Genomic DNA, 21711 nt, shown 5'->3' with positions numbered 1-21711 from the left:
TTTTTTATTTTAAGTATTAATGTGTATGTAATAATCTTCAGTCGCTGTTACTTGAAATTTCTGCAATCGAACGTGGGTCTCCATCTCAGCAAAGGTGTTCTTCGTCTCAGTGATCGGTTGTTGCAAGTGTTGGATCGAGGAGAAGCAGGCTTGCAGGGTTCCAGATTTTATTCCTTAATACAGTCCTATTTTATTTTGTTTCCTTTAATGTTTTTTTTTGTAATTAAATCCCTTCCCCCATATTAGCTCCCTGTCTCTAATAAATCCCCACACCCCTTGTTCATGATCGATCATGGCTGCAAGGAGAGATCCCCACCATCCCAGGTATATGGTTCTTCTCTTCTCCTCAATTTCATTTGATTTTTTTTTGTCAATGTCTCTGCTACCATGTCCCTACTCCTTTGTTGCTATGCATGATTTGGTCTCTGTTTAGTACATTTCATTTCATGTTTTCATTTGAGGTTATTTCTGTCGACTGTTGATGTTCTGGTTTACTTCCTATCATTTGTTCTTGGTAGTATGCTACGCCCCCACCCTTGTTAAGCCCTTGCCATGTATACCTTTGGTGTTTCGGTCATGACCATGACCTCTTATTTCGGATTATCTTTTTCATATGTGCTGTGGTGCGGCTCTCCCTGATCGGTTTTGATTCTGGTCATGGTTTGTAAACATTGTTTTTTTGGTTTAGGACCATAGATTTCATGAGTTAATTCTTTAATTGAAATGTGTCTTATGGGCCGAGTTCCTATTGAATTTGATTCCGATTACAATAATCAAGTTTTGTTTAGTCTTTTAAATTTGATTTGAAGCTTATTTGTCATTTGGACCTTGGGCTGGACTTTAATAGAATCAGATTTAGGATTTGATAAAATTAAGATTGTAGGATCTATTTTGGCTTTGTTTTTTGGTTTGGACATAGATCTTATTTGGTGAATGGCCCATAATGGTTTGGGCCCATTTGATTTCGGTTACAGTGTCGGTTTCGGTTTCGGTTTGGACATTGACCCATCAACCAGGTTGAGTCATGTATGTCAAGATTGGGCCCATCCCTTGGGACTATAAGTGGATTTGGACTTTGTCTTGGGTTTAGGCCCACTGACTTAGGATAAGTCATATGTGGGGAGTTTAGGTCCATTGTTTTGGGCTTATGAGTGTTTTTGTTTAATTCAAAGCTCACATCTCCCCATTTCATTCGATTGAGTTTAAGGGATTCCATCCAGGCAGGTGTATGATGGTCATTTGCACACCCCTCTACTAGAGGAACTTGGGAAATGGACCTGCCCAGGAAATGAAGCACATAAAGGTTTGGTGGGGGTGGGGGTGGAGGGAGGCACTTATAGTTATACCCCCCCCACTTGTTTGAGGAAATGACTGGAAGAGCCCTATGGATATGGGGGTGCAAGCCTAAGGGCTAGCCGCAAGGGCATGCACGCTCAGCAATCCCTACCATGTGTTGCATGCACGCAAGCCATGTAGACCTGTGCACATGCATGCCCGCCCGGGAATGGGCACGGCATGCCCAAGTAGGCTGGATTGGTTTAACTGGGTCAGCTTGGGTTGACCCAAAATAAAATTTTTTATAAAGATTTTTTTATTTCAATTTTTTTTTTTATTTTAAATATTCCTCTTTAAGGTTATAATTTAAAATGTTAATTTTCCCCAATTCGTGCGGCCGATTTTCGGATGCCACATATTTCCTCAATGGTCTCTACATGAACTTTTTCTAAGGTTGTTAAACGGTTTGGTTTGGAGCAGTTTTTTTAGGTTACACCAAAATCGAACCGTTAAATAAATGGTTTCACATGTTGAAAGCGAAACCATTTATCAACGATTTTGGTTTTATAAGCTTTTTAACATTTTTTATTCAAACGGCTACTTTCCATTACATGTATTTTAAATTTTTTTTATTGAAGCGGAAGTATGAATTAAATTTTTAAATGTTTTTCTTTAAACAATTGTTTATTTGTACTAATATATATTGACTAATTATTTATTGTTACCACGGTTTCAGTGTAACCGGCTTGATTCGGTTGTAGTAAACGGGTTCGGTTTGATTTTTTCACCCATTGTACTTTCATCCGTATGGCGGTCATGACCAGATTTTACCAAAAATTGGAACGAAAATTGAGGGCCCCATTGCAATGATGTTTCATGCCGATCAATGTTTGAATGATACTCGAACTTCACACAAATTTACGTGTATGCTTACTATGACCAATTAAGGGCATCTAAAGGGGTTTTGAGCCACATCAGGAGGTTCATATTCCGAGAAAATGTTAGAGGCAAAATGGCCATTTTGCAATTTACAACTTACAAAACGATGTCGGACTTGAACGAAATATTAAGTGCATTTTTAAACCCTAATCAAGTATATGACATAATTACCACTATATCCGTTGGATGAAATTACTAATTTACTCATAAGGTTGAGACTCAAGGTTTCTGAAATCTAGGCTTTGACAATTAATATCCCAGAGTAGGTGGGGCCACAAAATTATGGTTTGATGAAATGATGGCTCAATAAAGTCTAAATTGCACCAAATTTTAGGGTATGAAGTAAAATCATATAAACAAACTAACCGAAAAGTTTCATTCCATCCTAACAATTTCTAGGATCCTGAAATAAACGTGGTTGGCTCCAGATGGGTCTTCAAAGCCAAGCCAAGCCAAGCCAAACCTAATGGAAGTCTTGATAGCCTTAAGAATCGCTTTGTTCCGAATGGATATAATTAATTGGCCAGAATTGATTTTAAGGAACTTCGCTCCTTTGGTTCATCGTCTACAATTTGGTTTTCTTTTTTGTTTTTTTTGTGTGTGTGTTTCCTCATGCAAGACTAGACCATTACTCAACTTGACATGAAGAATGCTTTTCTTCATGGACATCTGTCGGAATGGGTATTTATGTTCGGATTACATGGAAATTCACCATAGTTCCATTAGTTTTAGAAGGGTAAATTCGAAAATATATTCATTTTAGATCAGGATTAACGCAAGGCAGCCCAAATGTCCATTTTCAAATTAAGGGTATCTTAAAATCCTTCTAATAAAGATTGGGCACCTCAAGTGTACTTTACCCTCTCTTTTTTGTCGCAAAGAAATATGCTATTAATCACTTGCAGAGGGCTCAAGTGGATGGATGCAAACCTATCTCCACTATAGGAAAATTATCTCCTCCAGGTCCCTGCCTGGCCCAGTTCCTTAGTTCTTCAAATAGGGGGGTGGTGGACCCCATTTGGGCAGGGGAAGGATGGTCATTCCTATCCCCCTTGTTAGAGGAATTGGGGAATTGGGCCAGGAAGGGAACTGGAGGAGATAAAGATCCCTTCACTACCATGGTTGAGAAATATGTTGGTAATGCCTTAGATACTCTCTTTCCTGATCCTACACTTTGTCATAGTCTGGTTTGCGCTCTAGAATATCTCACATTACTCGCGTTAAATTGTCCTTTTCAGTCGATTATGTTTATCGCTTTATGCATGCCCCAAATATTGGCCATTTCAGATTTAAAGTGTATTTTTCCATTACGTGAGTGATAACTTTGTTCATGGTTTATAGCTTTGCTCCAATTCATCCTCATCTCTCTTTATGCCATTGTTGAAGCTCTATAGGCTGGTACTTAAATTGATTGTCGGTCAACTACTTGGTATTCCACTTTTTCATGGTGGTAATTTAGTCAGCCATATTTTAAAATAGCATTGTGCTGCTGGCCGTTCCTCTAGGGAGTCAAAGTATCGGACTCTTCTATCTTGTATTGGGAATGAATGTGATTTCCTTTATTATTCATGATCTAGAAGTTCCTCTCTGGATTCCTCTAACTATTTTCTTTGACAATATGCCCGCCTTTCATATGACCATTAATTTTGTCTTTCAAACGTGCAAAAAATATATTGAGATTGATTTCCACTATGTGTGTAAGAATGTTTTGGCTCATCTTGTTATGGATTTAGCTATTTTCCGACTCAACTTTCTGTTGTTGTTATTATACTTTTGGCTTGGTCACTTTTTAATTGTTTTCGGGTAAAAAAATGGCGCATTTTCCTCGCCAAGTTTAAGGGGTAGCATTGGAAGTATCACACACCTTGCGAACTCAAAAGAGGACTTCACAGGCATCTCAGAAGGGATCACAGATATTACAAGTACGTCAGAGGATATCACAACCATGACATCTTGTACTCTTGCCTATGATCTCCTTCTATGTAAATAAAATATAACAATAAAAAAGATCGTTTTCTATGTATAGGGTGTATTACTTTATATTTGGTAGATTTTCTTTATTCTTTAATACTACCTGAGGTAGCTATAGTATATCTTTGAAAAGTTTTTTTAGTTTTTTTTTTAAATTATAGGCAAACTATTTTGCACAAGTCCCACAGCCGGATCTCTATCGTCTCTATTTATCTGCCCTTCCATTTCCTTCACTTCATATCATAGGGGGCAGAAATGACCACTCTACCCCCAGTCCAAACACAATGCCCGGATGGGATCCACTTCCCCCCTATTAGATGAAATGGAGGAAATGGAGGGACAGATAAATGGAGACGAATATTTTTTCCCCCAAAGAGATTGAGGGATCAATGTATATTTTATATTTTTTGTTTAGCTTTATCGTCTGTAAATACTCTAGCTCCTCTCTTGACAAAAATAAAAATATTTTGGTAGACGACAAAAATATAATTAGAGACACGGAATCCATCAAAGATTGAGTATTTAGAGAGGAAATAAATAAATAATTTGTATTGACTTTGGAATCAAGCACAAGGAACTGCAATACAGCACAGGACGGCTGTTTCGACCGGGTGGATTGGGTGCCCAACACCTTCCCAGTCCGTAACTTGACACTTACCCAGTGACCTAGGTGGATCTCAACCTTATCCATTGAGTCATTCGTCTCCCCCCCCCCCATCCGTGGGAGAAATTTGTGGGCCCTAGACCCTTTCTAGGTGGCAGCTTCAATATTACCCATTTGCCCTCTTAGGAGGGATCGGGATCCTTGCTTTAGGATTCACCGGCGAGATCCGATTTGCATTGAGAACCAACCCCTTGTCGGGAAATGTGGATTTTCGGAATCCATGGTTCTTACACATGTGCATCTTTCTTTTCATTTTTTGTTCCATCAAATCTGGAAATGATATCTATGTCCTAGGGGGATGGGGAGCATTCACAACATGACACATGCATAGACAACAAAGGCCATTGAGTCCAAAAAATAAAACATAATGAGAGGAGTTCTCCATATTGTTTTGGATATGTTTTCCGCATTTCTAATATTTATTATATTTTTTTTTAGAATGCTAAAACAAGGGTAAGAAAGAGAAAAATACAAAAAACCACCAATGGAGGCCGAATTGACTCATACCAAATAACAGGTATATTGATCAAAATATGTACTTTAAGCCTAGCACAAAGGTTGAACTCACAACACAATCCACCGATTCAGAATCCACACATTCTTAAAATGTTTATACGGGAAAAAGTGTCAAAAATAAGATCACATGGGAACTGGGAAAATTAGTCGACATCAAACACAGTGGTAGACATCTTACATAAACATTTCAATTTTTTTACAACCAGCAACTATTTTTATTAAATTTTTTACTCAAAGAAGGTAAATTTACCCTTGACATGTGGGAGTGTCTTAGCTCAGTATAGGGACATCTGGATGATTGAAATTTGTTGTCAGAATCCACCAACATCTGCTCCAAATGTGATTATTCCAAATGACTCAATAGTTGAAAAAGGGTATTAAGAGAATTTTTTGATGAAATTTTGACCTCTGGGCTTCCAAGTGGTGGGTGGGGTATTTTTATCTTCTCAATTTTCTGTCCGCTCCATTTCCTCAAGTTCATCTAATTGAGGGGGTGGATACCATCCAGGCAGGTGTAGGATGGTCATTAATTTCCACACCCCTCTACTAGAGGAACTTGAGAAATAGAACTGCCCGGGATATGAAGCACATAAAGGTTTGGTTGGGGGGGGGGGGGGGGGAGGGAGGCACTTATAGTTATACCCCCCACTTGTTTGAGGAAATGACTGGAAGAGCCCTATGGATATGGGGGTGCAAGCCTAAGGGCTAGCCACAAGGGCATGCACGCTCAGCAAGACTAGACCATTACTCAACTTGACATGAAGAATGCTTTTCTTCATGGACATCTGTCGGAATGGGTATTTATGTTAGCATCCCATGGAAATTCACCATAGTTCCATTAGTTTTAGAACGGTAAATTCGAAAATATATTCATTTTAGATCAGGATTAACGCAACAAGGCAGCCCAAATGTCCATTTTCAAATAAAGGGTATCTTAAAATCTTTCTAATAAAGATTGGGCACCTCAAGTGTATTTTACCCTCTCTTTTTTGTCGCAAAGAAATATGATATGAATCACTTGTAGAGGGCTCAAGTGGATGGATGCAAGCCTATCTCCACTATAGGAAAATTATCTCCTCCAGGTCCCTGCCCGGCCCAGTTCCTTAGTTCTTCAAATAGGGGGGTGGTGGACCCCATTTGGGCAGGGGAAGGATGGTCATTCCAATCCCCCTTGTTAGAGGAATTGGGGAACTAGGCCAGGAAGGGAACTGGAGGAGATAAAGATCCCTTAACTACCATGGTTGAGAAATATGTTGGTAATGTCTTAGATACTCTTTTTCCTGATCCTACACTTTGTCATAGTCTTGTTTGTGCTCTAGAATATCTCACATTACTCGCCTTAAATTGTCCTTTTCAGTCGATTATGTTTATCGCTTTATGCATGCCCCAAATATTGGCCATTTCAGATTTAAAGTGTATTTTTCCATTATGTGAGTGATAACTTTGTTCATGGTTTATAGCTTTGCTCCAATTCATCTTCATCTCTCTTTATGCCATTGTTGAAGCTCTATAGGCTGGTACTTAAATTGATCGTCGGTCAACTACTGGGTATTCCACTTTTTCATGGTGGTAATTTAGTGATCCATATTTTAAAATAGCATTGTGCTGCTGGCCGTTCCTCTGCGGAATCAAAGTATCGAACTCTTCTATCTTGTATTGGGAATGAATGTGATTTCCTTTATTCTTCATGATCTAGAAGTTCCTCTTTGGATTCCTCTAACTATTTTCTTTGACAATATGTCGGCTCTTCATATGACCATTAATTTTGTCCTTCAAACGTGCAAAAAACATATTGAGATTGATTTCCACTTTGTGTGTGAGAAAGTTTTGGCTCATCTTGTTATGGATTTAGCTATTTCCCGACTCAACTTTCTGATATTCTTAGTATACTTTTGACTTGGTCTCTTTTTTATTGTTTTCGGGTAATAAAATGACGCATTTTCCTCGCCATGTTTAAGGGGTAGCATTAGAAGTATCACACACCTTGCGAACTCAAAAGAGGACTTCATAGGCAACTCCGAAGGGATCACAGATATTACAACTACGTCAGAGGATATCACAACCATGACATCTTGTACTCTTGTCTATGATCTCCTTCTATGTAAATAAAATATAATAAAATATAACAATAAAAAAAGATCTTTTTCTATGTATAGAGTGTATTACTTTATATTTGGTAGATTTTCTTTATTCTTTAATACTACCTGAGGTAGCTATAGTATATCTATGAAAAGTTTTTTTTTTTTTGTTTAAATTATAAGCAAACTATTTTGCACAAGTCCCACAGCCAGATCTTTATTGTCTCTATTTATCTGCCCCTCCATTTCCTTCACTTCATATCATAGGGGGCAGAAATGACCTCTCTACCCCCAATCCAAACACAATGCCCGGATGGGATCCACTTCCCCCCTATTAGAAGAAATGGAGGAAATGGAGGGACAGATAAATGGAGACGAAAATTTTTTCCCCCAAAGAGATTGAGGGATCAATTTATATTTTATATTTTTTATTTAGCTTTATCTTCTGTAAATACTCTAGCTCCTCTCTTGACAAAAATAAAATTTTTTTGGTAGACGACAAAAATATAATTAGGGACACGGAATCCATCAAAGATTGAGTATTTAGAGAGGAAATAAATAAATAATTTGTATTGACTTTGAAATCAAGCACAAGGAACTGCAATACAGCACAGGGAATTAGCAATACAATAATAGCTCATCTACCTAAATTAGATGTGTTTGGTTCAATCGATCAGGAAAAAATAATCTCCTCTCATGTACAGGGTCCTGCTTGGCAGGAGCGGTCGTACCATATTATACGACACAACGTAACCCACATTGAGGAATTACCCAGGCCATGAAAACGATAAACATGGAACCAAACACATTGTACGTACAAGGGGATGGACTCGATCATAAGCATGAACTTGGGTTCTGAATGCCAGAAGTAACCCCTTTCACATTTTTACAGAGCGCAGTGGCGACGCCATCGGCCAAGTTATGCTTCAAGTCGATATCAACGAGCTCTACGTTCTCACATGGCACACCTTCACTGCATGAGAGGGTAATTGCAGTCTTGGTGAAGCTTGTACCCTTGATGTTCTTGAAATGAATGTCAGTGAGCTTCACACGCGAGGGCTGTTGAATATATAAAATATATGGGTGAGACTATTATATATTAATGATATATATGTATACTATATATTAGCTAGTAAGTCTCTAACCCAGCTAGCTAGCAAGAGACTATATATCTATATTTAATATCAAGAAACAAATAAATTAATGCATTAATTACCTACTTGCATTAATAATTAATTAGTTTTTATGTTAATTAGGAATTAATTACCTCAGATGTGCAGCTTTTCTGGTCGCAATATTGTTGGTTGATGATGATGGGGTTTGACACATTTGTGACGACAATATCTTCAAATCTAACATCAGAAACCGTGTTTTCTGGACATCCTGGCCATGTTTTGATCCGAACACCATTATCGGTGTTAGTAAAGGTACAGTTCTTCACCAGCAGACCGCTCACCTCTTGTTCATTTGGATATTTCCCAAGGCTTCCCAAACTACATTAACAATTAATTAATTAATGACAAAAAAACAAAAACAAAAAAAAACCAATTATATATTAAGGTAATTATCCCTTAATTAATTTGTTATTTATGATGCAAGATCGAGAAGAAATGATTAATTAATTAATTAATTACCTGATTCCATGACCTGGTCCACATTGGACATTGGTGATGGAAATGTTGGTGACACCCGATCCAATGGAGATGCAATCATCACCAGTTCCAATTTCAGCGTTAGTGATAGTGATACCGGTTGAGTTGCCAATGTGGAAACCATCTGTGTTTGGGCTTTCTGCAGGGGCAACCAGCTTGACATCTTGGATGATGAAGTCTTTAGTGTTCCCAACAATCCCATGGGAACCTTTACTATTTGTCGAACTTATACCACTCAAGGATCCACCTGTAATCGACAACAATTCCAAGCTCTGCAATAACCAAATTAAGTGAAAATTAAGTTAATTGACTGTTTAACCTCAACTAATTAACGTGAATCTACATGTTGTCCTACCGGGCCGGGCCAGGTATTAAAGAACACTTACGTTTGGGTGGGTTTTGCAATTTGAACTGCTTGTGTGACGACAACCGGTCCAAGCGGTTTCTCCTTTACCATCCAGCGATCCTGTTCCGAACCCATTGATATGCAACTGGCTCAGGCGTTGGAATGAGATCCAAGTTTTAATGCCGTCCGTGCCTGGGGAAGCTATAATTTTACCCCTTATCTCAACACGTGGAGAAATGTTGTTGGAGCATGGACCAGAGAAAGTTATTGCAGGAAGAATGAAGTCCCCTTTGGGTACCAAAAAGGTGGATGGCCCTGTGGACTTACATGCAGCATCCCATGCAGCAGAAAATGCCTGCAAATTAAGAAATTAATTAATCAAAGTGCTCGTCATTTTTATTCATTCATAATAATGAAGCTGGAAGGCTTAACGGTTGGATTATGTATCCTGTACGTGGAAAATATTGTACCTTATTATTATCCGCCTTTCCATCACCAACTGCTCCATACTTTGTGACATCGAACACTGTACCTTGTGAAGCCGTTTCAGGCGTTGTCGGAGCTGCTTCCGGGGTCGTAGGTTCATTTCCAGGCGTAGGATCTGCTCCTGGAGCCGCCGTAGGTTCACTTTCGGGTTTCTCTGGAGTTGCTTCTGGAGCCGCCGTAGGTTCACTTTCGGATTTCGCTGGAGCTGCTTCTGGAGCTGCAGTAGGTTCATCCACAGAAACTCTTTTGGCGTCAGCCCCCCATAGAAGGAGGCCCAATAAACAGGTTATTAACACAAGATCCCTGTTTGGGCCCATTATTCCCCTTAGTTATTTGATCGGAATTGAAAGACAGAAAAAATTACAATATTAAAAGAAAACTAATTTATAAGAAAGATAAATGAGCTGGCTGGGATCAAAGCCCTGAACTTATTTGAGCGAGGCTCGATCCCAATTCCCAATCCAGAGGATTCCTGGTAGACTTGATTCAAGGAGTAATGTTTGAGGGGGTTTGATATTTATACCTTAGTTTATACACCTGATTTTCCACCTTTGGGCAAAACTAACTATTTTACCGACCTATTTGGGTGGAGAGAGAGAGAGAGAGTTTTTTTGCTTTTTATTTTATTTTTTGTGGCTGGAGGTCAATTTAGAACCCTTCATTCCCAACTGGCGATTTAACAGGATCAGTGTTGTGTCTAAACCATAGTTAAAATGGATTTCAAGCCATCCATTTCGACAGTTATCCTTAATTAGAAGTTGGACCGAATCCTTTCCAATGAGGGCTACCCCACACATGCATGAGAAGATAAAATTTTCCTTGCTTTTATGTTTTTGTTGGTCTCCGTTCACACTAATGTTATTCCTTGATTTGTGATGCAAGATTGGATTTCCCTTCAATTTTTCTTATTATTTATTGTGTGGAAAATTTTGCGTTGTTATAAGGTAGTTAATCCTATTGCTGATTTTCTAGCTAAGGGGGTGACTAATCAAGGAATTTCTTCCTCTATTGGAGCCATATCATATAAAAGATGAATTGTTGTTAGATGCTTAATGTAGGCCTAGATTTCAGTTTTCTCGATGATTATTTGGTTATTCAGATGGTTGGTTTTCCCCTGCTAATGGATGAAGATTTGAATTTCCAATCATTCTTGTGCTTGGGTTTTCCTTATTTTTGGGGATTTTATATTTTGGGAATTTTTCTTTACACAATTCCCAATATACCCTTGGAATGGAAAGATACAAATGGACATGCAAGTTCACATCACCCATTAAAGGGGAAGGTGATAAGTCATAAGGAACACCTAAGTGGACATCAACTAAATTTTTTTGGGGGGAAATTTTTCTATTTTTGGGAAATTTACACATACCACCCCTGAGGTTTGGCGAAAGGATATTTTCACCCCTCAGTTCTGGAAAATTTTACGTACCCCCTTGAGGTTTGTAATCGGTAACAAATAAATCCATTCCGTCAGTTCATGTCTAATGGTGTTAAAAACATGGGGTGAAATGACAAAATTGCCCATGCACAGAAAAAAGAAACCTGCAACTCATCTATGAGTAGCCGGTATCCTTGTAGGCAGGTTGAGTTTTAATGTCCTTTATCATCTTCCCCAGTAAAGGACGAATTGAGAAGAAAGAACGAAAGAAAGGAAAAGATTTTAATGTCCTTTTTTTGTTTACCTATAACAAGAAGACCTCCACACTTGCATTTTTTAAAGAATTGCAGACAGGGCAAGAATCGAGGAAGGCTTCGCAAGACTTGCACGAACACAGATGCCTACAAGGGAGGAAAAGACGCACGACCTTCGAGAATTGCAGACCTTACAAGCCATCTTTCTCATTGGTTCCTGTTCTTCATTGTATCTGGCTTCTTCTCTTCCTTTCTCTTCCCTGTTATGCTCCGGAGAGACATCGCAAAAAGACTCTGCGTCATCTGCTCCGGCAGAAGGAAAGCAGCAAGCGTTCTCTTTCACCTGTTCCAGTGTATTATTCAGAGCCACAACCATGGCCTCGTTCTCTTTAGCGACTTTTTGCCAAGCTTGGTTCTCCATTTCTACCCTTCTCAAGCATTCTTCCAGCTCTATTGTTCTTTTGGCCGCTCTTGCAATGTCTTCATCCTTCCGTTTCAGTAAGCTCAACGCCTTTGATTCCATCTTTTTTAGAAGGGTCGCCATTTGTTGCTTCCTTTGTTCATGTAAAGCTGATCTGAGTCTCTCATTCTGTGTTTTTTCTCACCAAATAAACAGAACAGAAACATCAAAATAAGATACTGTAATCCATCCATTCCTGCATCTGTAACTGCTGCATCTGTTCTTGCTGTTGAGGATTGAAATATAAATCATTAAACCCAACACTACCACCACCACAGGAATCCATCCATTCCTGCAATCCGAACAAAGGAAAACCCAGATTCTCCGGATACTGCTGCGCTTGAACAGCCATCATGAGAACAAAATTAGAACTAATTCACCAAAACTCACTCTCTTTTCTTCCTTTCGCTCCAGGGAAGAAAGAAACTCAAAGAGGTTGTTAGGACTAGTTGGGGGTACTGGGTATAAGGGAATATCAGTTGTTGTTGTTGTAGTAAGTAGAGCAGTTGGATGGATCAGAAGGCACGCGTGATTTCCATATCTCCAGCCAAATTCTTTTTTTTTTTACCTCTTTTTCCTTCTGGTTGTTAGCTTCTGTTCTGGTTTTGATATGTGTGAAGAAACCGAAAAAAACCCAAGAGGGAAAGAAAGGTGGTGGGATCCCTTTTATACGTAACATTCTGATTCACGATATCTTCAAATGGATTAACTCCTTGGTTATTCTGCCTTTCCCTCTCTTGAATTCCAGTCAAGAATTGGTCGGGTTGGATATCAAATCTTTGATGCGCAAAAGGGTTTTGATTTGGGATTTTTTCCCAATTTGAAACCCTAAATTCCTTAAAGATTGAAAGGGTTTTGAAACCTGCAACTCATCTTCTTCAAAATCGATTGGGGAAGATGCGTTGCGGGTGTTTTTTTTTTTTCTTTCTTGTAAGGGCAATTCCGTCAGTTCAAGTCTAATTTTTAACAGTGTTAGTCATGAACTAACAGAATGGGCTTATTTATTACCGTTTGCAAACCTCAGGGGAGTACGCAGAATTTTCCAAAACTGGGGGATGAAAATATTCTCTCGTCAAACCTCAGGGGTGGTATGTGTAAATTTCCCTTATTTTTTTTGGTATTTTTCTACTGAAAATGTGCATAATGGGTACAAAAATGGAAATGCATTTTTAAAAAGTAACATAAACATTTTTAATAATGCACCAAAATATTCATATGATCCTATATGCTGATATGCCATGTACACGTACTAAAATGCCAGAAATTTACTATGCAACATGCCATGGTAATTTGTAATGTAATTTTACTCTATTTATGGAAAATATAAAATATATAAATTAATGCATTTAAAGTGATAAAATAGTGATTCATATGTACAAATGCATGCTAAACAGTGAGTTATGCTACGCTAAATGATTACAAACCATGGGAACAACATGTGCATCTTTATTTTCATTTTTTTCCATCAAATCTAAAAATGATATCTATGTCCTAGGGGGATGGGGAGCATTCACAACATGACACAAGCATAGACAACAATGGCCATTGAGTCCAAAAAATCAAACATAATGAGAGGAGTTCTCCATATTGTTTTGGGTATTTTTTTTGCATTTCTAATATTTATTATATTTTTTCTAGAATGCTAAAACAAGGTTAAGAAAGAGAAAAATACAAAAAACCACTAATAGAGGCCGAATTGACTCATACCAAATAATAGGTATACTGATCAAAATATGTACTTTAAGCCTAGTACAAAGGTTGAACTCAAAACACAGTCCACAGATTCAGAATCCACACATTCTAAAAATGTTTACAAGGGAAAAACTGTCCAAAATAAGATCACCTGGGAACTGGGAAAATTAGTGGACATCAAACACAGTGGGAGACACCATACATAAACATTTCAATTTTTTTACAACCAGCAACTATTTTTATTAATTTTTTTACTCAAAACACCATGTTTTCAATAAGAAAATCAAAATAAATACAATAAAATACCAAAAAAAAAAAAAAGAAGGTAAATTTACCATTGAAATGTGGGAGTGTCTTAGCTCAGTGTAGGGACATTTGGATGACCGGAATTTGTTGCCAGAATCCACCAACATCCACTCCAAGTATGATTACTCTAAATGACACAATGGGTGAAAAAGGGTATTAAGAGAATTTTATATACATAGTGGGAAGGAATTTGGGAACGCTATCACATGCACTTGGCAGAAGGGAGTGGGAGCTACAAGAATTTTTTTTTATGACATTTTGACCAATAAGGCTTCCAAGTAGGGGGTGGGGTATTTTTATCTACTCCATTGTTTGCCCGCTCCATTTCCCCAAGTTCCTCTAATAGAGGGGGTGGACCCAATCCAGGCAAGGATAAGATGGTCATTTCCACACCCCTTTATTAGAGGAACCTGGGAAAATGGGCATGCCCAGGAAATGGAGCATATAAAGGTAGGGGTGTAAATAAATAGCCGAAATCCGTTTCCGTATCCGTTTAGCACTATCCGAATCCATCCGAAAGCTGAACGGATGCGGATATGGATAGGCTATAGCTATCCGAAACACTATATTTATATGTAAACGGATAAAATATCCGATCTATATCCGTATCCGTATCCGTTTAGATCTGAATCTGTCTGATAGCTAATCAGATGCGGATACAGATATAATTCTATCTGAGCCGAATCCGATCCGTTTACAACCCTATATAAAGGTCGGGGAGGGGGAAGGTAGTTATGGTTATAGCCCCCCACTTGTCTAGCCGTAGGGGCATGCACGCTCAGCAATCCCTACCATGTGTTGTGTGCACACAAGCCCTGTAGACCTGTGCACATGCATGCCTGCCAGGGAATGGGCACGGCATGCCTGAGTAGGCTGGATTGCTCTCACTGGGTTAGACTAGGTTGACCCAAAATAAAATTATTTATAAATTTTTTTTTATTTAAAAAATATATATATTTTTTTAGATATTCCTCTCTAAAGTTCTAATTTAAAATGTTAATTTTCCCCAATTCGTGTGGCCGATTTTGGCATACCACATATTTTCCAAAAGGTCTCTGCAAGTATTTTTTTCTAACATATTTCCCAAAAGGTTTCTACAAGTACTTTTTCTAAGGGTGTTAAACGGTTTGATTCGGAGCAATTTTTTTTAGGTTACACCAAAATCGAACCGTTAAATAAACGGTTTCACATGTTGAAAGCGAAACTATTTATAAACAATTTCGATTTTATAAGCTTTTTAACATTTTTTATTCAAACGAGTACTTTTCATTACATGTCTTTTAATTTTTTTATTGAAAAGGAAGTATGAATTAAATTTTTATATGTTTTCTTTAAACAATTGTTTATTTGTACCAATATATATTGACTAATTATTTATTGTTACAACGGTTTCAGTGAAACCGATTCGATTCAGTTGCAGTAAATGGGTTCGGTTTGATTTTCATACCCGTGGTACTTTCATCCATATGGCGGTCAGGACCAGATTTTACCAAAAATTGGAACGAAAATTGAGGACTCCAAAACAATGATGTTTCACGCCGATCAATGTTTGAATGATACCGGAATTTCACACAAATTTACGTGTATGCTTACTATGACCAATTAAGGGCATCTAAAGGGGTTTTGACCCACATTAGGAGGTCCATAAAACGAGAAAATGTCAAAGGCAAAATGACCATTTTACAATTTACAAAGTACAAAATGATGTCGGATTTGAACGAAATATTACGTGCATATTTAAACCCTAATTATTTATATGACATAATCATCAGTATGCCCCTTGGATGAAATTACTATTTTACCCATAAGGTTGAGACTCAAGGTTTCTGAAATCTTGGGTTTCACAATTAGTATCCCAGAGTAGGTGAGTCTACAAAATTATGGTTTGATGAAATGATGGCTAAATAATGTCTAAATTGCACCCAATTTTGGGGCATGACGTAAAATCATATAAACATGCTAACCGAAAAGTTTCATTCTATCCTAACAATTTATAGGATCCTGAAATAAACGTGGTTGGCTCTAGATGGGTCTTCAAAGCCAAGCCAAACCTAATGGAAGTCTTGATAGACTTAAGAATCGCCTTGTTGCGAATGGATATAATTAATCAGCTAGAATCGATTTCAAAGAACTTCTCTCCTTCAGTTCGTCAACTACAATTTGGTGTTTTTTTTGTGTGTTCGTCAACTACAATTTTTATGGAAATTCACCATACTTCCATTAGTTTTAGAAGGGTAAATTTGAAAATATATTCCTTTTAGATTAGGATTAATGAAACAAGGCACCCCAAATGTCCATTTTCAAATAATGGGTATCTTAAAAATCCTTTTAGTAAAGATTGGGCACCTCAGGTGTACTTTACTCTTCTTTTTTTTTGTCGAAAAGAAATATGCTTTTAATCACTTGTAGAGGGACTCAAGTGGATGGATGCAAGCCTATCTCCACTATAGGAAAATTATCTCCTCTAGTTCCCTCCTCGGCCCATTTCCCTAGTTCTTCAAATAGGGGGTGGTGGACCCCACTCGGGCAGAGGTAGGGTGGTCATTCCAGTCCCCCTTGTTAGAGGAACTGGGGATTGGGCCAAGAAGGGAACTGGAGGAGATAAAAATCCCTCCACTACTATGGTTGAGAAATATGTTGGTAATGCCTTAGGTACTCTTTGTCCTTGTCCTACACTTTCTCATAGTCTTGTTAGTGCTCTAAAATATCTCACATCACTCGCCTTAAATTGTCCTTTTCAGTCAATTATGTTTGTCGCTTTATGCATGCCCCAAATATTGGCCATTTCAGATTTTAATTAAAGTGTATTTTTCCATTATGTGAGTGATAACTTTGTTCATGGTTTATAGCTTCGCTCCAATTCATCCTTATCTTTCTTTATGCCATTGTTGAAGCTCTATAGGCTGGTAGTTAAATTGATCGTCAGTCATCTACGGGGTATTCCACTTTTTCATGGTGGAAATTTAGTCATCCATATTTCAAAATAGCAATGTGCCACTGGCCGTTCCTCTGCAGAGTCAAAGTATCAGACTGTTCTATCTTGTATTGGGAATGAGTGTGATTTCCTTTATTTCTCGTGATCTAGAAGTTCCTCTCTGGATGCCTCTGACTATTTTCTATGGTAATATGCCCGATCTTCATATGACCATTAATTTCGTTTTTAAAAAGCACAAAAAACACATTGAGATTGATTTCCACTATGTGTGTGAGAAAGTTTTGGCATACTTTGTTAGGGATTTAGCTATTTCCCGACTCAACTTTCTGATATTCTTATTAAACATTTAGCTTGGTCTCTTTTTTATTGTTTTCGGGTAAAAAAAAAAAATGGCGCATTTTCCTCGCCAAGTTTAACGGGTAGCATTAGAAGTATCACGCACCTTGCGAACTCAAAAGAGGACATCACAGGCAACTCAGAAGGGATCACAGATATTACTACTACGTCAGAGGATATCACAACCATGACATCCTGTACTCTTGTCTATGATCTCCTTCTATGTAAATAAAATATAATAATAATAATAATAATAATAATAATAATAAAAAAGATCATAGTCTATGTATAGAGTGTATTTACTTTGTATTTGGTAGATTTTCTTTATTCTTTAATACTACATGAGGTAGCTATTGTATATCTTTGAAAAGTTTTTTTTTTTTTTAAATTATAAACAGACTATATTGCACTAGTCCCCATAGCAGGATCTTTATCGTCTATATTTATCTACCCCTCCATTTCCTCCATTTCATCTTATAGGGGGGTAGAAATGACCACCTTACCTCCTGTCCGAACACACTGCCCGGGTGGGATCCACTTCCCCCCTCTTAGATGAAATGGAGGAAATGGAGGGACAGAAAATGGAGACAAAATTTTTTCCCCCACAGAGATTGAGGGATCAATTTATATTTTTTCTTATATATTTTTTATTTAGCTTTATCTTCTGTAAATACTCTCCTCTCTTGACAAAAATAATTTTTTTTTGGTAGACAACAAAAATATAATTAGGGATACGGAATCCATCAAAGATTGACTATTTAGAGAGGAAACAAATAATTTGTATTGACTTTTGAATCAAGCGGAAATAGCAATACAATAGCTCATCTATCTAAATTAGATGTGTTTGGTTCAATCGATCAGGAAAAAATAATCTATCTAAATTAGATGTGTTTGGTTCAATCGATTAGAAAAAAATAATCTGCGAAGCTGCTTTGTCCTTTCATGTACAGCAGCCTGCTTGGCGGGAGCGGTCATACCATATTATACGACACAATCTAACCCACATTGAGGAATTACCTAGGCCATGAAAACGATAAACATGGAACCAAACACATTGTACGTACAAGGCGATGGACTCGATCATAAGCATGAACTTGGGTTCTGAACGCCAGAAGTAACCCCTTTCACATTTTTACAGAGCGCAGTAGCAACGCCATCGGCCAAGTTATACTTCAAGTCGATATCATCGAGCTCTACGTTCTCACATGGCACACTTTCACTGCATAAGAGGGTAACTGCAGTCTTGGTGAAGCTTGTACCCGTGATGTTCTTAAAATGAATGTCAGTAAGCTTCACACGCGAGGGCTGTATGTTCAATATATAAAATATATCGGTGAGACTATTATTAATGATATATAATACTATTTATATTAGTAAGTCAATAAACAAATAAATTAATGCATTAATTAAGTAATTAATTACCACCTCGATATATCTACTTGCATTAATAATTAATTAGTTTTGGTGGTAATTAGGAATTAATTACCTCAGATGTGCAGCTTTGCTTGTCACAATATTGTTGGTTTATGATGATGGGGTTTGACACATTTGTCATGACAATATCTTCAAATCTAACATCAGAAACAGTGTTTTCTGGACTTCCTGGCCATGTTTTTATCCGAACACCATTATCGGTGTTAGTAAAGTTACAATTCTTCACCAGCATACCGTTCACCTGTTGTTCATTTGGATATCTCCCAAGGCTTCCCAAACTACAACAATTAATTAATTAATAACCAAAAAAAAAAAAAAAAATCAATTAGTAAGGTTCATCATCGATCATTCCTTAATTTGTTATTTATATATATATATATATAATGAATTATGATGCAAGAAATGATGAGCATTATTGCATGTAATTAATTACCTGATTCCATGACCTGGTCCACATTGGACATTAGTGATGGAAATGTTGGTGACACCCGATCCAATGGAGATGCAATCATCACCAGTTCCAATTTCAGCGTTAGTGATAGTGATACCGGTTGAGTCGGCAATGTGGAAACCATCTGTGTTTGGGCTTTCTGTAGGGGCAACCAGCTTGACATCTTGGATGATGAAGTCTTTAGTGTTCCCAATAATCGCATGGAAAGCTTTACTATTCGTCGAACTTATACCACTCAAGGATCCACCTGTAATCGACCACAATTGCAAGCTCTGCAACAACCAAATTAAGTGAAAATTAAGTTAATACACTGTTTAACCCGGCCCCGGGCCCGGGCCCGCTTCGTGATAAGAAAAGAAGACTATTTCCATTCCATGTTTCGAACCTGCAACATTATTCATTCAGAGGTCGGGTTGGTTGCAATTGTGCAACTTAAAGAACACTTACGGTTGGGTGGGTTTTGCAATTTGAACTGCTTGTGTGACGACAATTGGTCCAAGCGGTTTCTCCTTTACCATCCAGCGATCCTGTTCTGAACCCATTGATATGCAACTGGCTCAGGGTTTGGAATGTGATCCAAGTTTGAATGCCGTCCGTGCCTGGGGAAGCTACAATGTTGCCCCTTATCTCAACACGTGGAGAAATGTTGTTGGAGCAAGGACCAGAGAAAGTTATTGCAGGAAGAATGAAGTCTCCTTGGGGTACCAAAAAGGTAGATGTCCCTGTGGACTTACATGCAGCATCCCATGCAGCAGAAAATGCCTGCAAGTTAAGAAATTAGTTAATTAAAGTGTCGATCATTTTTATTCATTCATAATAATGAAGCTGGATCGAGACTTAACGGTTGGATATAGAAAATATTGTACCTCAATATTATCCGTCTTTCCATCACCAATTGCTCCATATTTGGTGACATCGAACACTGTATCTTGTGAAGTCGTTCCAGGTGTTGTCGGAGCTGTTTCTGGAGCCGCCGTAGGTTCACTTTCGGATTTCGTTGGAGCTGCTTCTGGAGCCGCAGTAGGTTCACCCACAAAAACTCTTCTGGCGTCAGCCCCCCATAGAAGGAGGCCTAATAAACAGGTTATTAACACAAGATCCCTGCTTGAGCCCATTATTCCCCTTAGTTATTTGATCGGAATTGAAAGAAAAAAAAATTACAAAATGAAAAGAAAACTAATTTATGAGAAAGATAAATGAGCTGGCTGGGATCAAAGCCCTGAACTTATTTGAACGAGGCTCGATCCCAATTCCCAACGTAGAGGATTCTTGGTAGACTTGATTCAAGGAGTAATGCTTGAGGGGGTTTGATATTTATACCTTTTGAGAGAGAGAGAGTTTTGTTTTTATTTTATTTTTTGTGGTTGGAAGTCAATTTGGAACCCTTCCCTCCCCACTGGCGATTTAATAGGATCAGTTTTGTATCTAAACCATAGTTAAAATGGATTTCAAGCCATCCATTTTGACAGTTATCCTTAATTAAAAGTTGGACTGAATCCTTTCCAATGAAGGATACCCCACACGTGCATGAGAAGATAAAATTTTCCTTGCTTTTATGTTTTTTGTTGGTCTCAGTTCATGCTAATGTTATTCCTTGGTTTGTGATGCAAGATTGGATTTCCCTTCAACTTTTTTTATTATTTATTGTATGGAAAATTTTGCATTGTTATAGGGTAGCTAATCTTATTGCTGATTTTCTAGCTAAGGAGGCGACGAATCAAGGAATTTCTTCTTCTCTTGGAGCCATATCATATAAAAGATGAATTGTTGTTAGATGCTTAATGTAGGCTTAGATTTCAGTTTCTTGAAGTTTTTTTGGTTGTTCAAATGGTTGGTTTTCCCCTGCTAATGAATCAAGGTTGGAATTTCCAATCAGTCTTGTGCTTGGGTTTTCCTTATTTTTGGGGATTTTATGTTTTGGGGTTTTTTCCTTACACAATTGCCAATTTGCCCTTGGAATGAAAGGATACAAATAGACATACAAGTTCACGTCACCCATTGAAGGGGAAGGTCCTAAGTCATAAGGAACATCTAAGAGGACATCAACTAAATTTTTTGGGCTAAGAAATCTTTGGGGAATTTTATTTTTTTTCTGGGTATTTTTCTACTGAAAATGTGCATAATGGGTAAAAAAATGGAAATGCATTTTGAAAAAGTAACATAAACATTTTTAATAATGCACCAAAATATGCATATGATCCTATATGCTGATATGTCATGTACACATACTAAAATGGTTGAAAATCACTATGCAACATGCCATGGTGATTTGTAATGTAATTTTGCCCAATTTATGAAAAATATAAAATATATAAATTAATGAATTTAAACTGATAAAATAGTGATTCATATGTACAAATGCATGCTAAACTGTGAGTTATGCTACGCTAAATGATTACAAACCATGGGAACAACATGTGCATCTTTATTTTCAATTTTTTTCCATCAAATCTAGAAATGATATTTATGTCCTTGGGGGATGGGGAGCATTCACAACATGACACATGCATAGACAACAATGGCCATTGAGTCCAAAAA

At 37.7% G+C, this 21711-nt stretch overlaps 1 protein-coding gene and 2 pseudogenes across 1 annotated transcript; all 3 read right to left on the bottom strand.

Moving 5' to 3' along the window:
• Positions 1–8277: 8277 nt before the first annotated feature.
• LOC122656562 (exopolygalacturonase clone GBGA483-like) lies at positions 8278–9576 on the bottom strand. Its single transcript, XM_043851181.1, has 4 exons — positions 9550–9576; positions 9078–9367; positions 8711–8936; positions 8278–8502 (listed from the first exon to the last, which is right to left on the bottom strand). Exons 1-4 carry the CDS (start codon positions 9574–9576, stop codon positions 8278–8280), a joined length of 768 nt encoding a protein of 255 aa, XP_043707116.1.
• A 1995-nt stretch (positions 9577–11571) lies between these two features.
• LOC122661478 lies at positions 11572–12426 on the bottom strand (annotated as a pseudogene).
• Positions 12427–18305: 5879 nt separating this feature from the next.
• Positions 18306–20288, bottom strand: LOC122656483 (annotated as a pseudogene).
• Positions 20289–21711: the final 1423 nt, after the last annotated feature.

The sequence above is a fragment of the Telopea speciosissima genome, chromosome 1, assembly GCF_018873765.1.
Source record: "Telopea speciosissima isolate NSW1024214 ecotype Mountain lineage chromosome 1, Tspe_v1, whole genome shotgun sequence".
Taxonomy (NCBI): Eukaryota; Viridiplantae; Streptophyta; class Magnoliopsida; order Proteales; family Proteaceae; genus Telopea; species Telopea speciosissima.
The sequence above is the reverse complement of the archived record's forward strand: the minus strand, read 5'-3'. Positions and strand labels throughout refer to the sequence as shown.

Coding starts and splice junctions, on each gene's coding strand:
- LOC122656562 (XM_043851181.1), bottom strand. CDS start 9,576: ATGGGTTCGGAACAGGATCGCTGGATG. Junction 9,368..9,549: donor CGGAACAGGATCGCTGGATG/GTAAAGGAGAAA, acceptor TGGTTATTGCAG/AGCTTGGAATTGTTGTCGAT. Junction 8,937..9,077: donor GGACCAGGTCATGGAATCAG/GTAATTAATTAA, acceptor TTGTTAATGTAG/TTTGGGAAGCCTTGGGAAAT.